This window comes from Pseudorca crassidens, chromosome 9 (genome assembly GCF_039906515.1).
Source record: "Pseudorca crassidens isolate mPseCra1 chromosome 9, mPseCra1.hap1, whole genome shotgun sequence".
NCBI classification, from domain to species: Eukaryota; Metazoa; Chordata; class Mammalia; order Artiodactyla; family Delphinidae; genus Pseudorca; species Pseudorca crassidens.
The window spans coordinates 85,787,835-85,807,740 of NC_090304.1; the positions used below are offsets into that span (position 1 = coordinate 85,787,835).

At 37.5% G+C, this 19,906-nt stretch overlaps 1 protein-coding gene across 2 annotated transcripts in view; it reads left to right on the forward strand.

Moving 5' to 3' along the window:
• Window positions 1–19,906, forward strand: part of ATM (ATM serine/threonine kinase) — a 140,319-nt gene that overhangs the window by 51,005 nt on the left and 69,408 nt on the right. For both annotated transcript variants that reach the window (XM_067750943.1, XM_067750944.1), the window contains exons 26-31: window positions 842–1,088; window positions 4,399–4,514; window positions 5,465–5,591; window positions 5,745–5,944; window positions 18,500–18,674; window positions 19,218–19,382. In XM_067750943.1, coding sequence (XP_067607044.1) covers window positions 842–1,088; window positions 4,399–4,514; window positions 5,465–5,591; window positions 5,745–5,944; window positions 18,500–18,674; window positions 19,218–19,382 — 1,030 coding nt within the window. The remainder of the gene's footprint in view (window positions 1–841; window positions 1,089–4,398; window positions 4,515–5,464; window positions 5,592–5,744; window positions 5,945–18,499; window positions 18,675–19,217; window positions 19,383–19,906) is intronic.

Below are 19,906 nucleotides of genomic sequence, written 5' to 3' on the forward strand. Positions count from 1 at the left end.
GTTTCTTAATCTTTAAAGTAAGGGAGTTACATATAGAGATCATTAAGGTCTCTTTCAGCTTTAATATTTAATAATCTTCCCTATGAAAAATCAAAGGTAAATTATTAGTGGCTGATTATTTCAGCCTTATTTTTCTTATTTGTTGTTTAACTGTGGGCCATTTAGTCATTATTTCTGTTTGATTTAAAGTTTAATGTACAAGTATTTATTTTGCTAACTCCAAGTCTGGAGAAGAACATTTTGAAAATGGAGAGATTTGAAACAACTAAATAATAATGTTTAGGTATCAGGATGATGGGAAGGCAATTCGTAATTGTTTAGTGGTCCTTACTGTTTGTTCATTTTGGCAATAATAATATTTGCATTTATTCTTCGAATTTATTAATTGCTTTCACTTTACAATAATTTTGCATAAATTGATTATGCGGAATAAATAAATTCAATTTTCACTTGTTTTTGATCACACTATTAGGGTGATCTCTTTTTTTTAGTGTGGCTATTTAGAATTCACTTCACTTCTCCATTTATAAAATTAGAGTAAGGGTGCTTAATGATCTAGATACAGTGATGCTCTAATGCTTATTAAACCATTTTATTTTTTTATTTTTATTTTTATTTTTTTTTGGCTGTGCCACACAGCTTGAGGGATCTTAATTCCCTGACCAGGGATCAAATCCATGGTGGAAACATGGAGTCCTAACCACTGGACTGCCAGGGAATTCCCAAAACCAGTTTATTATTTTAAGGACTATATTATAAAATTTTACTTTGAAACATTATATTTTAATGTATATTAAAAATGTATATACTTTAATATACATTGTTATTTTTATATTTTTAGGTCTTGTTATAAAGTTTTGATTCCACATCTGGTGATTAGAAGTCATTTTGATGAGGTAAAGTCCATTGCTAATCAGATTCAAAAGGATTGGAAAAGTCTTTTGACAGACTGCTTTCCAAAGATTATTGTAAATATTCTTCCATACTTCGCTTATGAGGATACAGGAGACAGTGGGATGGCACAGCAAAGAAAGATTGCTACCAAAGTCTATGATATGCTTAAAGATGAAAACTTATTAGGAAAACAGGTATGACTTCAACATCTGCTGTACTTTTTATCCCCTAATTGATCTGAGGTGTAACTTTAAAGCTTTAAGGCTATTTATTCATCATTTATGCAATTAAATTTAATACTATGTGATAATCACTATCTAACATAGGCAGTCCATTAATTTTTTGTTATTGTTGTACAATGTTCTCTCCTTTTGATTAGCTTTGAAATGAAATGTTTTTAATCAGAAATTTTTTTAAAAGTTTAGAATAATTTTATCACTTTTTCTTTTAAAATTTTGTTTTAATTGGCAGTAATACATTAATGCAAGCTGGTTGTTAAATTCAAACAATACTGAACAAGGTATAGAAAATCTTTTTCACTTCCTCTTTAATCTCATTAAGCCCTTCACTTTTCATGGAAAAGTACAATCCCAAGTTACCATATCCTGTTTTTTCCCATGACATTTACTACCTTCTAACATATGATGTAACTTACTTATGAATTATGTTCATTGGTTTTTATCAATCTTCTCCACTATAAGTACTGTGAAGGTAGGATTTTTTTCTTTCTTCTTTTTTGCAGTTGTATCCCAACTATCTAGTATATATTGAGTACTCATTATTTGATGAAAGATGGAGTAAAGTTAAAAAGGAACTAACAATTTCTGTTTATTTTTATTTTTGGTTGTGTTGGCTCTTCTTATCTGTGCATGGGCTTTCTCTAGTTGCGGCAAGCGGGGGCCACTCTTCATCGTGGTGCGCGGGCCTCTCACTGTTACAGCCTCTCATTGCGGAGCCCAAGCTCCAGACGCGCAGGCTCAGTAGTTGTGGCTCACGGGCCTAGTTGCTCCGCGGCATGTGGGATCCTCCCAGACCAGGGCTCGAACCCGTGTCCCCAGCATTGGCAGGCGGATTCTCAACCACTGCACTACTAGGGAAGCCCTTCTGTTTGTTCTGTAGTAATTTATATATATATAAAATTATTTGAGGCAACTTATATTAAAATACATATGGAAACTTTTTAAGGTAAAAGAGGATTGGTCACTCCAATTTTTTTTTTAATGTGAGTAAGGGATGACTAACCAAGCTTGGTCAACATTAGTATTACAATTGGATAAACTTCAAGAGACTCTTTTTTTGTTGCCCAGTTATCTGTGTTGAACCAAGAAGTGGAACAGCAAGACTCTCAGTTGCTTAGGTGGGCCATTCCCAGTCAGAATTGGTTTTAAGTCTGTAATCTGGAGGCAGATGGTGAGTAGAGGTACTCCTTGCCCAAAAGGCAGTTGGAACAGAATGTTGGCATGCCAGGGGGTATGGACGTTACGAAAGACACTCTGCCTCTAGGCCCTTTTACTCAATCTCCCAGCTTAGACTTCTGAGCAAGCCTACTCTTACTATTCTTCTTTATGTGTTCAAACCAAAAGAGCAGTTTTGAGTCAGAATAAGTCTAGAAGGGAAGCGTGATTACATTAAACCCTGATTAAAACACCAGTCTCAAGCATGAAGAGAGGTAAAAATTAAAAATAATTTCTTAGCTTCTTGGTTAAAGACATAAATCTAATTTTTATTAGTCTCAATTTCATTTAGCGTCGTCATTATAAGTTAATTTTTTCTTTCTCTAATATGCAGTTTCTCTGAAACAATCAAGATTCTTTTTTCTGTGGATAAGTGTTGGTACCACTATTATCAGTCTTTGAGTCTTCTAAAACTGTCCGTTGTTGAATGCTTAGAATATTTACAGTTATAAGATTGTTTAGCTATACCTAGATATCTGAATAATTTATATGTACCTTAGGTAAACATTACAGATCTGGCTTAGAGAATCATGAAATTAATGAAGTCAGCTGTCATCTGTGTGCGTGGAAACTCACTAATTTTTCCTCTGATATTAATCAGATTTGGCCAGTTTGTCCTTACTTATTCCAGATATACTGAAAATGAGGGTAGATTTTTTTTTAATTATTTAATTAATTAATTTATTTTTGACTGCATTGGGTCTTCATTGCTGCACGCAGGCTTTCTCTTGCTGTGGTGAGTGGGGGCTACTCTTCGTTGTGGTGCATGGGCTTCTCGTTGTGGTGGCTTCTCTTGTTGCGGAGCATGGGCTCTAGATGCGCAGGCTTCAATAGTTGTGTCGGGCGGGTTCAGTAGTTGTGGCTTGCGGGCTCTAGAGCACAGCCTCAGTAGTTGTGGCACACGGGCTTAGTTGCTCTGCGGCATGTGGGATCTTCCCAGACCAGTGCTCGAACCCATGTCCCCTGCATTGGCAGGTGGATTCTGAACCACGGAGCCACCAGGGAAGCCTCGGGGCTGGATTTTTAAAAGGGCTTAAACCTTGGAAATGATGACATGACAACTAATGTGTAAGCCCAGGGAAAGGCTAGTATCGTTAGATTTCTTTAGTGTCACATTCCAGAATATTTTTGTTATATTAGGAAGTGTTTCCAAACCTCTGTGTGGAAGAGGTAAAGATAGTAGAGATAATAAATCAGCCATTTGCCTTTTGGTTTAAAGCACTGTAATTCCTTATTTGGAGAGCTAACAAATCCACCTTTAAGACTTCACAGTTCTCATTCATTCGGCTGAGGTGTAATGTAGTACACCCATTCTTTATATTTAGAGAACTTAATGCCTTTTGTGAGGCTACCTGTGGCAGGAAGTGGATGATGAAGGGTCTGTTCCTGTCCAGGAGGATTTAGCCTACTATTGATGACAGGGCATGTGGGTAGCAGAATTTGGGATATCAGCCAAGTAGAAATCTGGGGAAAAGTTATGCAGGGAACAAAGGGATGATTATTGCCAGTCACCGAGAATTCTTACTAGTAAAGTTCTCTAAGTGAGGTAGTGTTCTCAAATAAGAGTAAAATGTAGATTGATGAGCAGTATAGCTCAGTGGGGAATTTCGTTGGCAGGAAAATGATTAGGTTGAAGAATTTTAGGCTAGACCTGAAGCCTTACTCATTAAAATGGTTCATTTTATTTTATTTTTTAAACATCTTTATTGGAGTATAATTGCTTTACGATGGTGTGTTAGTTTCTGCTTTATAACAAAGTGAATCAGCTCTACATATACATATATCCCCATATCTTAAAATGATTCTTTAAAATTAAACGAAAGAGTTGGATTAAGAGAGTCTTGTTTGGTATGATTTCCCTATTTTCCTTTCAGTCTGTAGGTTGGCTGCATAACAGAAAAAAGTGGAGTTAGCTGTATGTCTTGCAGATCTTAGATCTTTGGTCACTTTGAATAATTTTGGGAATGAGGCAGTAACATGAGCCCCTTAAGCTGTCTTAAAGATCACAGACACGAAAACTTAAATATATTTTAATTTTGTATCCTTGCAGATTGATCATTTATTCATTAGTAATTTACCAGAGATTGTGGTGGAGTTATTAATGACGTTACATGAACCAGCAACTTCTGGTGCCAGCCAAAGCACTGACCCCTGTGACTTTTCAGGGTATGGGTATTTTTAACTTAGAGAATTAGCTGCAATTTCAGAACCTTGAGAAGTTTATTGGTTAACACATTCAAATGTCCATTTCAGTTGTTAGGCATGTACTCTGCTTTTAAATTCTGTTTCTTTAAAAATAATTACCTTTGAATTGAAGTATCTGCTCTACTGTAGCCTCTCCACAGTAATTGATCTTTTAATTGACCACCTTATTCTCAAATTCAGTGACCTTTTTCTCCTCAATCTTTTTGTAATATTTGAGCATTCTGCCATCTCCTGTCTCATGAAATTTTCTTCTTCATGACATTATTCTTTGTTCTCTTCTTATCTATGACTCGGCTTTCTGTATCACCTTTGCTTTATCATGCTCCTTTGCTAGGGGAATCTTACTGTACTATAATTTCATTTGGATGTGAAACCCACTTGGTTGTATATGAATGTTAAAATTATTTTCTCAGCTTGATTGTAAGCTACTTGAAAATGCCCTTAACTTCTTTTATATGCTCTACGATGCTAAGCGTATACAATAGTAATAATATCTACTAAAATACTTTTACATATGTAATTTCATTTGATGTAGTATTTGATTGCTGTGTCTTAAGATATTATTGTGTTTATAGTACTAGCATAGAGCTTTAATTCATAACTGAAGTGAATTGGTATTAAGTCTCATTTGTGGAATTCCATTAACTTTATAAAAGATTTTTTAAGCAAATTATTTAAAATTGACTAAGTCCTAGAAAGTTAAAGTATTTAGGTATTCTGATTGATGTATATAGTCTGTGATATGTCATTTGTGATTTCATTAAAAGTCTAGTTTTCAGTAGAAAATAATTTCAAAATTTGGGGTTACTGTAATCTAAATTTTCTTTTTGGATTTTCACTTGTCTATTAAGAAAATGTTTTTTCTTGATAATTTTTTTCTGAAAATGACTATTTTTTTCTGTAACTCTTAGGGATTTGGATCCTGCTCCTAATCCACCTCATTTTCCATCACATGTGATTAAAGCGACATTTGCCTATATCAGCAATTGCCACAAAACCAAGCTTAAAAGCATTTTAGAAATTCTTTCCAAAAGCCCTGTAAGTATACATTACTAGTATAATAACTGAAGGGAGAATTCCTTCTTTTTCAGTTAGAAAATCTGTATATCTTAAAGAGAAAAAAAAGTATGTATTATGGGCTGAGTATATGTGATTAGGCAAGTTTTTACTAAATGTATCTTTATTTTCTAGGATTCCTATCAGAAAATTCTTCTGGCCATATGTGAGCAAGCAGTTGAGACAAATAATGTTTATAAAAAACATAGAATTCTTAAAATATATCACCTGTTTGTTAGTTTATTAATGGACGATATAAAGAGTGGCTTAGGAGGAGCTTGGGCCTTTGTTCTTCGAGACGTTATTTATACTTTGATTCACTATATCAACCAAAGGTAAATAATATATTTAGACCAATATATAAGTAGTTTTTCTACCCTTTTATCTTAATTGAAAATTTATATACTTCTACAAGGTAGAAGCCAGAGTATTGTTTTCTGAATTTTGCCTTTTTAATATATATTATATCTACCTATTATATTTTACAAAGTGCATCACTACTTCTCCAACTCTAGAAATCTTTAAGTATTAAGGGTCTTCAACATTTTAAATATTCTAATTTTAGATGGCCATAAATGCATATATTACCATAGCAGTTCTGGTCACCACTTACAGTGTGTGTGGTAGGGGGCAAAGAGGGGTTCCCTGTACACATCCAGGGAATTATCGAGACATCAGCGGATACCTAGCTGTAGATAGTGTTAGATCCCACAGGTTAAGAGCTCAAGTTCTGCAAGATTGTCCTTTCCAACCTCATCAGACACCATTTGAAAGCCCAGGTTATCAGTGGCTACAGATTTCAGTGACCCCTTTCTTAGGTTTGATTAATTTGCTAGAGTGGCTCACAGAACTCAAGAAACCTGTTTACTCACTAGATTGCCGGTTTATTACAAAAAGAAATAACTCAGGAATAGCCAGATGGAAGAGATGCATAGGGCAAGGTATGGGGAAGGGGCATGGAGCTCCCATGCCCTCTCCAGGCATTTCACTCTCTCCATACCGGCAAGTGTTCACCAACCCAGAAGCTCCCTAAACCCCATCATTTTGGGTGTTAATGGAAGCCTCATTAAATAGGCATGACTGATGAAATCATCACAGTCATTGGTGATTGAATCAGCTTCCATCTCCCTATGCCCTTCTTGGAGGTCAGAGAGGTGGGACCGAAAGTTCCAACCCTCTAATCACAGGGTTGGTTCTCCTGGCAACCAGCCCCCATTCTTAGGTGCTTCCCCAAATTTACTCATTAACATAAAAAAAGACTCCTTTATTGTTCTTGTCACAGGAAATTCCAAGAGTTTTAGGAACTCTGTGCCAGAAATGGGGACCAAATATATATTTCTTATTATAAATCACAACATCACAGTTACTATAGATTTTGGGATGTATGTTCTTTTTAGCATCTCTATTCCTTTCCATTGACTTTAATGATGTTTCTATTATTTGTTTTCTTATTAGTAGATAACATAGCCATCAAATAAATTTAAGTCCTTCAAAGCACATGAAGGTACCTATTTCCATTTTGTTTTCTCATATTTTTCTTTTTTGGCTTTTAAAAAATATTTTATAATTTTTATTTTAATTTAAGTCACATGTTTGTATAGTCATTCAGTCTTTTTCCAGCACTAATTTTTTTTTTAGGTTTTATTATTTTGGTAAAATATATAACATAAAATTTGTCATTTTTAACCATTTTTTTAAGTGTCCAATTCAGTGATATTAATTATGTTCACAGTTTCGTGTTTCCATCGCCACTGTTTCCAAAACTTTTTCATTACCTCAAATAGAACCTCTGTACCCATTAAGCAATAATTCCACATTACCACTTCCCTGTAAGCCCCTGATAACCTCTAATATACTTCCTGTCTCTATGAATTTGCCTGTTACAGATATTTCATATAAGTAGAATCATAACTTATTTTTCCTTTTCTGTCTGGCTTGTTTCACTTAGCATGTCTTCAGGGTTCATCCAGCATCATACTTTTTTATCACTAAGTAATATTCCATTGGATATATGTACCACATTTTGTTTATCCATTCATCTGCTGATGAACACTTGGGTTGTTTCATGGGTATGAAGTGGCATCTCACTGGGGTTTTGATTTTACATTTTCCTACGGACTAATGATATTGAACGTCTTTTCATGAGCTTAGTGACAATTTGTATATCTGTTTTGGAGAAATGTCTGTTTAAGTCCTTTGCCCATTTTTTAAAATTAGATTGTCTTTTTGTTGAGCCGTAGGAGTTCTTTATATATTCTTGGTGTTGAACTCTTAATATATGATTTGCAAATATATTCTGGATATTGAATTCATATATGATTTGAAAGTAGTTTCTCCCATCCTATAAAATTTTCACTTTCCTGATAATGTCTTTTGATGCGCAGATCTTTTTAATTTTGATAAAGTCTGATTTATCTTGTTTGGTTTTTTTTTTGTTTCACGTGGTTTTGGTATTATATGTAAGAATTCATTGTCAAATCTAAGGTCACAAAGATTTATCCTTAGAGTTTATTCTAAGAGTTTTATGCTTTTAGCTCTTATATTTAGGTTGTTTATTCATTTTAATTTTTATATGTGGTGTGAGTTAGGGGTTCAATGTCATTCTTTTGCATGTAGAAATCTAATTGTTCCAGCGTGTTGTTAAAGAGAATGTTCTTTCTCCTTTGAAGGGACTTGGCATCCTTGCCAAAAATCAGTTAGCCATTGGTGTATGGGTTTATTTCTGAATTCTCAATTCTATTCCATTGGTCTTTACTTGTGCCATACCATGCTGTGTTGATTACTACAGCTTTATAGTAACTTTTGAAATCAGGAAGTGTGAGTCGTCTAGTGTTGTTCTTCTTTTTCAAGATTGTTTTGGTTGTTTGCAGTCCCTTGCAATTCCATGTGAGTTTATGCAAAAAAGTCTGTTGGAATTTAGAGGGAGATTGCATTGAATATGTGACTATTTAGATAGTATTAACATCTCAACAATTTGCCTTCCAATCCATGAACACAGGATGTCTTTCCATTTAGTTGAACTTATTTAATCTCTTTCATCCATGCTATATAGTTTTCAGTGCACAGGCCTTTCACATCCTTGGTTAGATTTATTCCCAGGTATTTAATTCTTTTAGATGCTCTTGTAAATGGAGTTTTTTTTGTTTGGTTGGTTGGTTTTTTGCGGTATATGGGCCTCTCACTGTCATGGCCTCTCCCATTGCAGAGCACAGGCTCTGGACGCGCAGGCTCAGCGGCCATGGCTCACGGGCCCAGCCGCTCCGCAGCATGTGGGATCTTCCCGGACCGGGGCACAAACCCATGTCCCCTGCATCGGCAGGCGGACTCTCAACCACTGTGCCACCAGGGAAGCCCTGTAAATGGAGTTTTTTAATCAATTTCCATTTTAGATTGTCAACTGCTATCGTATAGAAACAAATAATTTTGTACGTTGATTTTGTGACTTGTAACTTTGCTAAATTTGTTTGTTACTTCTAGTAGATTTATTGTGGATTCTTTTGGGAGTTTCTATATATATAGAATCATGTCATCTGGATTTAGTTTTACTTCTTCCTTTCTGATTTGGATGCCCTTTATTTTTCTTTTTTAATTGCGCTGGCTGGAAGTTCAGTACAATGTTGTGTATCAGTGGTGAAAGTGGGCATCCTTGTCTTATTCCTGATCTTAGTGGGAAAGCTTTCAGTTTTTCAACATTATGTTGTTAGCTTTGGGTTTTCATAGGTTACCATTATTTTGTTGAGAAAGTTTCTCTCTATTCTGATGTTTTTCTGAGTGTTTTTCTCATGAAAGGATGTTAGATTTTGTCAAATGCCTTTTCTATTTGTTGAGATGGTCATGTGTTGTATTCTTTCATTCTATCAATGTGGTATATTACATGGATTGACTTTCCTATACTGATCCACTCTTACATTCCTGGGATAAATCCCACTTGCTCATGATATATATCCTTTTTTTTTTTAATAGGTCTTTATTGGAGTATAATTGCTTCACAATACCGTGTTAGTTTCTTTTTTTATATAAATTACTTTAAACAAATTACTTTGTTACTGCATGTGGGCTTTTCTCTAGTTGTGGCGAGCAGGGGCTACTCTTTGTTGCGGTGCGCAGGCTTCTCATTGTGGTGGCTTCTATTGTTGCGGAGCCTGTGGCTCTAGGCACGCAGGCTTCAGTAGTTGTGGCTTGCGGGCTCCAGAGTGCAGGCCCAGTAGTTCCGGCACATGAACTTAGTTGCTCCATGGCATGTGAGATCTTCCTGGACCAGGGCTCCAACCCATGTCCCTTGCATTAGCAAGTGGATTCTCAACCACTGCATCACCAGGGAAGCCCCCATGTTAGTTTCTGTTGCACAACAAAGCGAATCAGCCATATGCATACACATGTCCCCCCATATCCCATCCCTCTTGAGCCTCCTTCCCATCCTCTCTATCCCACCCTTCTAGGTCATCGCAAAGCACTGAGCTGATCTCCCTGTACTATGCTGCTGCTTCCCACCAGCCAACTATTTTACATTTGGTAGTGTATATATGTCAATGCTACTCTCACTTCGCCCCAGCTTCGTCCTCCCACCCCATGTCCTCAAGTCGATTTTCTATGTCTACCTCTTTATTCCTGCTCTGCAACTAGGTCATGAGTACCATTTTTTTGTTGTTCTTTAGATTCCATATATATGCGTTAGTATATAGTATTTGTTTTTCTCTTTCTGACTTACTTCACTCTGTATGACAGACTCTAGGTCCATCCACCTCACTGCGAATAACTCAATTTCGTTTCTTTTTATGGCTGAGTTTGTATACATTGTATATATGTGCCACATCTTCTTTTCCATTCATCTGTCGATGGACATTTAGGTTCCATGTCCTGGCCATTGGTGGCTACTAAATAGTGCTGCAGTGAACATTGTGGTGCATGTCTCATTTTGAATTATGGTTTTCTCAGGGTATATGCCCAGTAGTGGGATTGCTGGGTCATATGGTAGTTCTATTTTTAGTTTTTTAAGGAACCTCCATACTGTTTTCCATAGTGGTTGTATCAATTTACATTCCCACCAACTGTGCAGGAGGGTTCCCTTTTCACCACACCCTTTCCAGCATTTATTGTTTCTAGCTTTTTTGATAATGCCCATTCTGACCAGCGTGAGGTGATACCTCATTGTGGTTTTGATTTGCATTTCTCTAATAATTAGTGATGTTGAGCATCTTTTCATGTGCCTCTTGGCCCTCTGTATGTGTTCCTTGGTGAAATGTCTATTTAGGTCTTCTGTCCATTTTTTAACTGGATTGTTTTTTTTTTTTGATATTGAGCTCCATGAGCTGTTTGTATATTTTGGAGTATAATCCTTTGTCTGTTGTTTCATTTCAAGTTTAATTCAGTCCCATTTGTTTATTTTTGTTTTTATTTCTGTTACTCTAGGAGGTGGGTCAAAAAAGATGTTGCTGTGGTTTATGTCAAAGAGTGTTTTTCCTATGTTTTCCTCTAAGAGTTTTATAGTGTCTGGTCTTACATTTAAGTCTTTAATCCATTTGGAGTTTATTTTTGTGTATGGTGTTAGGCAGTGTTCTAATTTCATTCTTTTACATGTAGCTGTCCAGTTTTCCCAGCACCACTTATTGAAGAGGCTGTCTTTTCTCCATTGTATGTTCTTGCCTCCTTTGTCATAAATTAGGTGCCCATATGTGCGTGGCTTTATCTCTGGGCATTCTATCATGTACCATTGATCTATATTTCTGTTTTTGTGCCAATACCATACTGTCTTAATTACTGTAGTTTTGTGGTATAGTTTGAAGTCGGGGAGCCTGATTCCTCCAACTACGTTTTTCTTTCTCAAGATTGCTTTGGCTATTTGGGGTCCTTTCTGTTTCCATACGAATTGTAAGATTTTTTGTTCTAATTCTGTGAAAAATGCTGTTGATAGTTTGATAGGGATTGTGTTGAATCTGTAGATTGCTTTGGGTAGTGTAGTCATTTTCACAATGTTGATTCTTCCAGTCCAAGAACATGGTATATTTCTCCATCTGTTTATGTCGTCTTTGATTTCTTTCATCAGTGTTTTATAGTTTTCTGAGTACAAGTCTTTCGCCTCTTCAGGCAGGTTTATTCCTAGGTATTTTATTCTTTTTGTTGCAATGGTAAATGGGAGCGTTTCCTTAATTTCTCTTTCTGATTTTTCGTTGTTAGTGTATAGGAATGCCAGAGATTTCTGTGCATTAATTTTGTATCGTGCAACCTTACCAAATTCATTGATTAGTCCTAGTAGTTTTCTGGTGGCATCTTTAAGATTTTCTATGTATAGTATCGTGTCATCGGCAAATAGTGACAGTTTTACTTCTTCTTTTCCAATTTGTATTCCTTTTATTTCTTTTTCTTCTCTGATTGCTGTGGCTAGGACTTCCAAAACTATGTTGAATAAGAGTGGCGAGAGTGGACATCCTTGTCTTCTTCCTGATCCTAGTGGAAATGCTTTCAGTTTTTCAACATTGAGTATGATGCTTGCTGTAGGTTTGCCATATTTAGCCTTTATTATGTTGAGGTTGGTTCCCTCTATGCCCATTTTGTGGAGAGTTTTTATCATAAATGGGCGTTGAATTTTGTCAAAAGCTTTTTCTGCATCTATTGAGATAATCGCGTGGCTTTTATTCCTTAATTTGTTAATGTAGTGTATCACATTGATTGATTTGTGTATATAGAAGAATCCTTGTATCCCTGGGATAAATCCCGCTTGATCATAGTGTATGATCCTTTTAATGTGCTGTTGGATTGTGTTTGCTAGTATTTTGTTCAGGATTTTTGCATCTACGTTCATCAATGGTATTGGTCTATAATTTTCTTTTTTTGTGATATCTTTGTCTGGTTTTGGTATCAGGGTGATGGTGGCTTCGTAGAATGAGTTTGGGAGTGTTTCTCCCTGTGCAATTTTTTGGAAGAGTTTGAGAAGTATTGGTGTTAGCTCTTCTCTAAATGTTTGATAGAATTTGCCTCTGAAGCCATATGGTCCTGGACTTTTGTTTGTTGGAAGATTTTAAAGTATGGTTTCAATTTCATTACTCATGACAGGTCTGTTTATATTTTCTAATTCTTTCTCGTTCAGTCTTGGCAAATTGTACCTTTCCAAGATTTTGTCCATTTCTTCATGGTTGTCCATTTTATTGGCATACAGTTGTTGGTAGTAGTCTCTTATAATCCTTTGTATTTCTGCAGTGTCAGTTGTGATTTCTCCTTTTCACTTCTAATTTTATTGATTTGTGTCCTCTCCCTTTTTCTCCTGATGAGTCTGGCTAAGGGTTTATCAATTTTGTTTATCTTCTCAAAGAACCAACTTTTAGTTTTATTGATATTTGCTGTTGTTTCTTTCGTTTCCATTTCATTTGTTTCTGCTCTGATCTTTATGATTTCTTTCCTTCTACTGACTTTGGGTTTTCTTTGTTCTTCTTTCTCTAGTTGTTTTAAGTGTAGGGTTAGATAGTTTATTTGAGATTTTTCTTGTTTCTTGAGGTGAGATTGAATTGCTATAAACTTCCCTCTTAGAACTGCTCTTGCTGCGTCCCATAGGTTTTGGGTCGTCGTGTTTTCATTGTCGTTTGTTTCTGTGTATTTATTTCTTTGATTTCTTCAGTGATCTCTTGGTTATTTAGTAGTGCACTTTTTAACCTTCATGTATTTCGTTTTTTACATCTTTTTTCCTGTAATTGATTTCCAGTTTCATAGTGTTGTGGTTAGAAAAGATGCCTGTTACGATTTCAGTTTTCTTAAATTTTCCGAGGCTTGACTTGTGACCCAAGATGTGATGTATCCTGGAGGATGTTCCATGTGCACTTGAGAAGAAAGTGTATTCTGCCACTTTTGGATGGAATATTCTGTAAATATAAAGTAGATCTGTCTGGTATGTTGTGTTATTTAAAGCTTGTGTTTCCTTATTTATTTTCTGTTTGGATGATCTGTCCATTGGCGTAAGTGGGGTGTTAAAGTCCCCTACTATTATTGTGTTACTGTCAATTTTTCCTTTCATGGTTGTTAGCATTTGCCTTATGTATAGAGGTGTTCCTATGTTGAGTGCATAAATGTTTATAATTGCTATATCTTCTTCTTGGATTTATCCTTTAATAATTATGTAGTGTCCCTCCTTATCTCTTGTAACAGTCTTTATTTTAAAGTCTTATTTTATGTGATCCGAGTATTGCTACTCCAGCTTTCTTTTGATTTCCATTTGCATGGAATATCTTTTTCCATCCCTTCACTCTTAGTCTGTATGGTCCCTAGGTCTGAAGTGGGTCTCTTGTAGACAGCGTATATATGGGTCTGGTTTTTATATCCATTCAGCCAGTCTGTGTCTTTTGGTTGGGGCCTTTAATCCATTTACATTCAAGGTTATTATCGATATGTATGTTCCTATTACCATTTTCTTAATTGTTTTGGGTTTGTTTTTGTGGGTCTTTTTCTTCTCTTGTGTTTCCTGCTTAGAGAAGTTTCTTTAGCATTTGTTGTAAAGCTGGTTTGGTGATGCTGAATTCTCTTAGCTTTTGCTTGTCTGAAAAGCTTTTGTCTTCTGCATTGAATCTGAATGAGGTCCTTGCTGGGTAGAGTAATCTTGGTTGTAGGTTTTTCTCTTTCATCACTTTAATTACATCCTGCCACTCCCTTCTGGCCTGCAGAGTTTCTGCTGAAAAATCAGCTGATAATCTTATGGTATGTTTTTTTTTGTTTTTCCCTCGCTGCTTTTAATATTTTTTCTTTGAATTTAATTTTTGTTAGTTTGATTAATATATGTGTTGGTGTGTTTTTCCTAAGGGTTATCCTGCATGGGACTCTCTGTGCTTCCTGGACTTGCGTGACTTTACTTTCCCATGTTATGGAAGTTTTCAACTATGATCTCTTCAAATATTTTCTCAGACCCTTTTTTTTTCTTTTCTTTTCTGGGACCCTTATAATTCTAATGTTGGTGTGTTTATTGTTATCCCAGAGGTCTTTGAGATTGTCTTCAATTCTTTTCATTCCTTTTTCTTTATTCTGCTCCTTGGCAGTTATTTCCACCATTTTGTCTTCCAGCTCACTTATTTGTTCTTCTGCCTCTGTTATTCTGCTACTGATTCCTTCTAGTATATTTTTCATTTTAGTTATTGTGTTGTTCATCTCTGTTTGTTTGTTCTTTAGTTCTTCTAGATCTTTGTTAAACATTTCTTGTATTTTCTCATTCTGTGCTTCCATTCTGTTTCCGAGATTCTGGATCATCTTTGCTATCATTACTCTGAATTCTTTTTCAGGTAGACTGCCTATTTCCTCTTCATTTATTTGGTCTTGTAGGTTTTTACTTTGTTCCTTCATCTGTGACGTATTTTTTTGCCATCTAATTTTTTTTTTTTTATGAGTAGGACTGTGTTCCTGGTTTACTGGTTGTTTGGCCTGAGGCTTGTAACACTTGAGTTTGTAGGCTATTGGGTAGAGCTGGGTCTTGGTGCTGAGATGAGGAGCTCTGTGAGACCTCACTCCAATGAATATTCCCTGGGGTCTGAGGTTCTCTGTTAGTCCAGTGTTTCAGACTTGGAACCCCACCACAGGAGCTTCCACCCAACCCCGGGCTCGCCAGTCAAGATCCCACAAGCCCCGTGGGGTGGCAGGAAGAAAAAAGAAAGAGCAATAACAAAGTAAAAAATAAAATTATACTAGGAAACTAACAGATATGTTAGAAAGAATGTAAAAATAAAAATATAGATGAATCAACCACCAGAAGGTACATCAGTACCACCATAGTAAAAAAGAGGAGGAGGGAAAAGGAGAAAAAAAAAAAAGGTGGGGCTTCCCTGGTGGTGCAGTGGTTGAGAGTCCGCCTGCCAATGCAGGGGACACAGGTTCATGCCCCGGTCCGGGAAGATCCCACATGCCGCTGAGCGGCTCTGCCCGTGAGCCATGGCCGCTGAGCCTGCGCGTCTGGAGCCTGTTGCTCCGCAACGGGAGAGGCCACAACAGTGAGAGGCCCGCGTATGGCAGAAAAAAAAAAAAAAAAGGTGGAGGGCAGGAGGGGGAAGGCATTGGCTGTGGAGAGTGGGCCCTAAGCAAGGGGGAGGTTTGGGTGGTGGGCAGGGCCAATGCTCAGGACCCACAGCACTGGAAAAAGCCTTGGGCGCTGTGGGGGGTGGGGCTTAGGCTCAAGGAACTGAAGGGCCCCAGGTGTGCCCCCCACCCCTTGTCTCAGACGGCAGGGGATTATCTGGGAGCCCAGCAGGCTTCCTGGGCTTGAGTGGGCGGGTCAAACACCCTCCTCTCCTCTCCTGCTCCTCTGGTCTGGGGTCTGGGAGGGCCCCTACCGCCTCTGTCTCCTGATCTCCCCGGCGTCCCTCCTATGCCCGCAGGACCAATGCAGCCAGGCAGGGGTGTGAAGGGGGGCCTTGTAGGGCAGGGGACTGGCCTGGGAGCTCAGGAGCCTCCCAGTGCCCGAGTGAGGCCATTGCCCACCACTCCTCTCCCTCTCCTCCCCAAGGGCCCCTCCCACCTGCCACTCCTGATCTCCCTGGCCTCCCTCCTATGCCTCCAGGACGCACGTGGCCTGGTTGGGCTTTGGAGGGGGGAAACCAGCTTGGGAGCTCAGCAGGCCCCCCGGCCCGAGTGGGCCAGGCAGTTGCCCTATGCTCCTCGCTTGCTCTTCCCAGAGAGTCCCTCCCACCTGCCTCTCCTGATCTCCCCAGCCTCAGGGGCGCCGATCTTGTCTCGCCTCCGCTTCTCCCCACCTCGGTCCCCCTATGTTCTGCCGGTTCACTCTGGGGTTCCTCTTGTCTCCTTGGGGTTCAGAGTCCCCCAGCAGCAGCCAGCAGGCACCCTAGTTGTTGGGAGACACTAACTCCGCGTCTTCCCACACCGCCATCTTGACTCCTGCCCTGATGTGTATCCTTTTAATGCACTGTTAGATTCAGTTTGCTGGTATTTTGTTGAGGAGTTTTGCATATATATATATATATATGTGTATATATATATTCATCAGAGTATTAGAGACTATAATTTTCCTGTGGTGTCTTTATCATACTTTTATATCAGAGAAATGCTGGCCTCATAAAATGAGTTAGGAAGTATTCCCTCCTGTTCCCTTTTCTGGAAGAGTTTGAGGTGTTAATTCTTAAGTGTTTGTAGTGTTCTTCAAGTCTTTCTTCTTTTTTAATGTAGCTGTTTACTGTAACATAGTTTCCTCTCAGCACTGCCCTTGCTGAATCCCATTAGTTTTGGTATGCTGTATCTTCATTTTCATTTGTCTTTAAGCTCTTTTAGCATGTTTAAGACAGTTGTTTGACAATGTCTTTGTCTAATAATTCCAGTCTGACCTTCCTTGGGAACTGTTTTAGTCAATGTATTTTATTCCTTTGAAGGGTCCATACTTTCCTATTTCTTTGAATGCCTTGTGATTTTTTTGTTGAAACTGGACATTTTACTATTATGATATATTACCTGTGGAAATCAGATTTTCCCCTTCCCCAAGGTTTGACTTTTTTTTTTTTGAATTGTTGAAGGCTGTAGTGGTACATTTGTTTCATGAATTTACTCAACTGTTTTTCTAGAGAGCGTATTCCTTGCCATTGTAGTCACTGAAGACGGTTGCTTAACTTGCGTTCAGGTAGCGTTTTGACAGAGATTTCCTTGAATACCAAGAGCCAAAGAGAGAGAAAGAGAGAGAGAAAGCTTTCCTAGTCTTTGCAGATTGGCTCTGTGTTAAGACTCTCCTTCAGCATTTAGCTCGGCTTGCACTGAGCCTAAGGTTAAGCCCAAAGTGAAAGATTATGGTCTTCTTAGGTAGTTTTTGAGCAAGCACCTTACCCTGGGCAGGTGTGTGACTTTATAAATTCTCTGAAAATGTGAGTAAATTTTTCTTTAAATTTATTTTTGGCTGTGTTGGGTCTTCGTTGCTGCATGTGGGCTTTCTCTAGTTGCGGCGAGCAGGGGCTACTCTTCGTTGCGGTGCATGGGCTTCTCATTGGGGTGCCTTCTCTTGTGGAGCACAGGCTCTAGGTACGTGGGCTTCGGTAGTTGTGGCACATGGGCTCAGTAATTGTGGCTCGTGGGCTCTAGAGTGCAGGCTCAGTAGTTGTGGCACACAGGCTTAGTTGCTCCGTGGCATATGGGATCTTCCCAGACCAGGGCTGGAACCCATGTCCCCTGCATTGGCAGGCGGATTCTTAACCACTGCTCCACCAGGGAAGCTCAATGTGAGTGATTGTGAGTGTTCTAACTTTACAAGGAAACTCTCTCTCTAGCTTTTCATCCTAGGCATTAGGCAGTCTGTTATCCCAGGCAGCTGTGGGTTGTTGGTTAGCCTTAACAAGCAGTGTTTTCAAGCAGTGCCCTCAGCTTTTCCAGCCTGTAGGAGACCCAAGTTAGGAAAAACAAGAGCCAAGCACCTTACATTAGTCCTTCAGGTAGCTCCCAGACAGGTTAAGAACAGATATACACTATCATTTGTGAATAAAATATGCTCTGCTCCCTTCAGAACTAAGGACCAGGATCCCACATTGGAAATGGGGACTGCAATTTTCATGACTATTGCCAGGCTGGGGGCGTCATGGGGCAAGGGCAAGTAAAATCACCACAAAGCTTTCCTAGTTTTTAAGTTTCCTTTTTCTTGATATCAACGATTGCTTGATTGCTGTAAACTTTTGACTGTTTTACAGAATTCTAACAAAGCTCTTACAGTTTGCTTGTTTTTCAGTGTTTCTGTCAGGGGAGCTTGGAGCTTCCTACTGTGTCATTTTGCTGATGTCACTTCTCTTTTTGGGTTTTAAACTACTAAGGACTTAGATGTGAAAGTGACTTTTATGTCAAGCCACATCAGAATTAGAGCTGTTGAATAAAAGTGACTTTTGAATGAGTTTATGTCAAAGTAGTGTCCTAGAACTTACTGTTTTTTTCCCCTGTGTTAGGCCTTCTCATTTCATGGATGTGTCATTACGTAGCTTCTCCCTTTGTTGTGACCTGTTAAGCCGGGTTTGCCACACAGCAGTAACTTACTGTAAGGATGCTTTAGAAAGTCATCTCCATGTTATCGTTGGTACACTTATACCCCTTGTGGATGATCAGATGGAGGTTCAGGAACAGGTAATTTCCCAAATCATATTCAAAATGATATTTGAAATACATTGATAAAGTATTGTTGGAAGGAGCTGAGTGTTTTATGTTTACTTGGTGTAATCAGTAATTTTAGTGGAAATATTCTTTGAAAAATGGTGGGGAAAACATTCTCAGTGAATTAATCCTTGTAATCATTTAATTACAGAGCACCTAGTAATTTTGATCTAATAAATAACCTGATTTCTATCTCTTACTTATGCTGAAGTGTAGAGGTAGTCAAAACTAAGGATTTAGTTCACTCCACTATGATGGTGTGTGAGGTATTACTTATATAAAATGTTTCCGTAGTATTGACAACTGAATACCTCAGTGTCCATCCTGTAATAAAGGCCTTACATATTTGTTGAATTATTTGAAAGCACAGAAACGGTAGTAGCTGGGTGCCTTAGAAGTGATTTTATCTGAACAAGTAGAGTTTTTATCATTTATTACAATGGCTTTGCTTGTTTTACTTTAAAATATAATTAATCCATTTCTCCTCATGATTTTTTCTTTTTTAATTATGTTTAGGTATTGGACTTGTTGAAATACTTAGTGATTGATAACAAGGATAATGAAAATCTCTATATCACGATTAAACTTTTAGATCCTTTTCCTGACCATGTTGTCTTTAGAGATTTGCGTATTACTCAGCAGAAAATCAAATACAGTAGAGGACCCTTTTCACTTTTGGAGGTAATAATTATTCCATAATATTGCTATTTTGTATTAGAGAGGTTGTACCTCTAATGCTCTGAAAGTAAACCAGTCTTTTTTAAAAATTGTGATTAAAGAAAACATAACATGAAATCTGTCCTCTTAGCAGATAAAAAACTGAATCTTAATACATACTCTTGCATTGCAGTAAAAGTGTAAATTCAAAATTTCTTGAAAAAGATCTGAATTTAAGTATTGAAGAAATATGATATAAAATATGCTTGATTTTCATACACATAAGATTCATTAATATCTCAAAATTACCATCTGACCCTCTGTCGGACAATATAATGTTTGAATTAGAAAAGATATGTAACTTTCTGAAGAGTTTTTCAAGTTTTAATCTTGTTTTAACCTTTATAAACTTCAAAACTATGTTCAGATAGATTTTTCTTTATAAATCTTATTATAATTTTAAAATTATACTCTACATTTGACTATAATCAGTATGAAAATGTGGTTAAATATATTAAGATAAAACTAGAGTTGCAATACTAAATAAA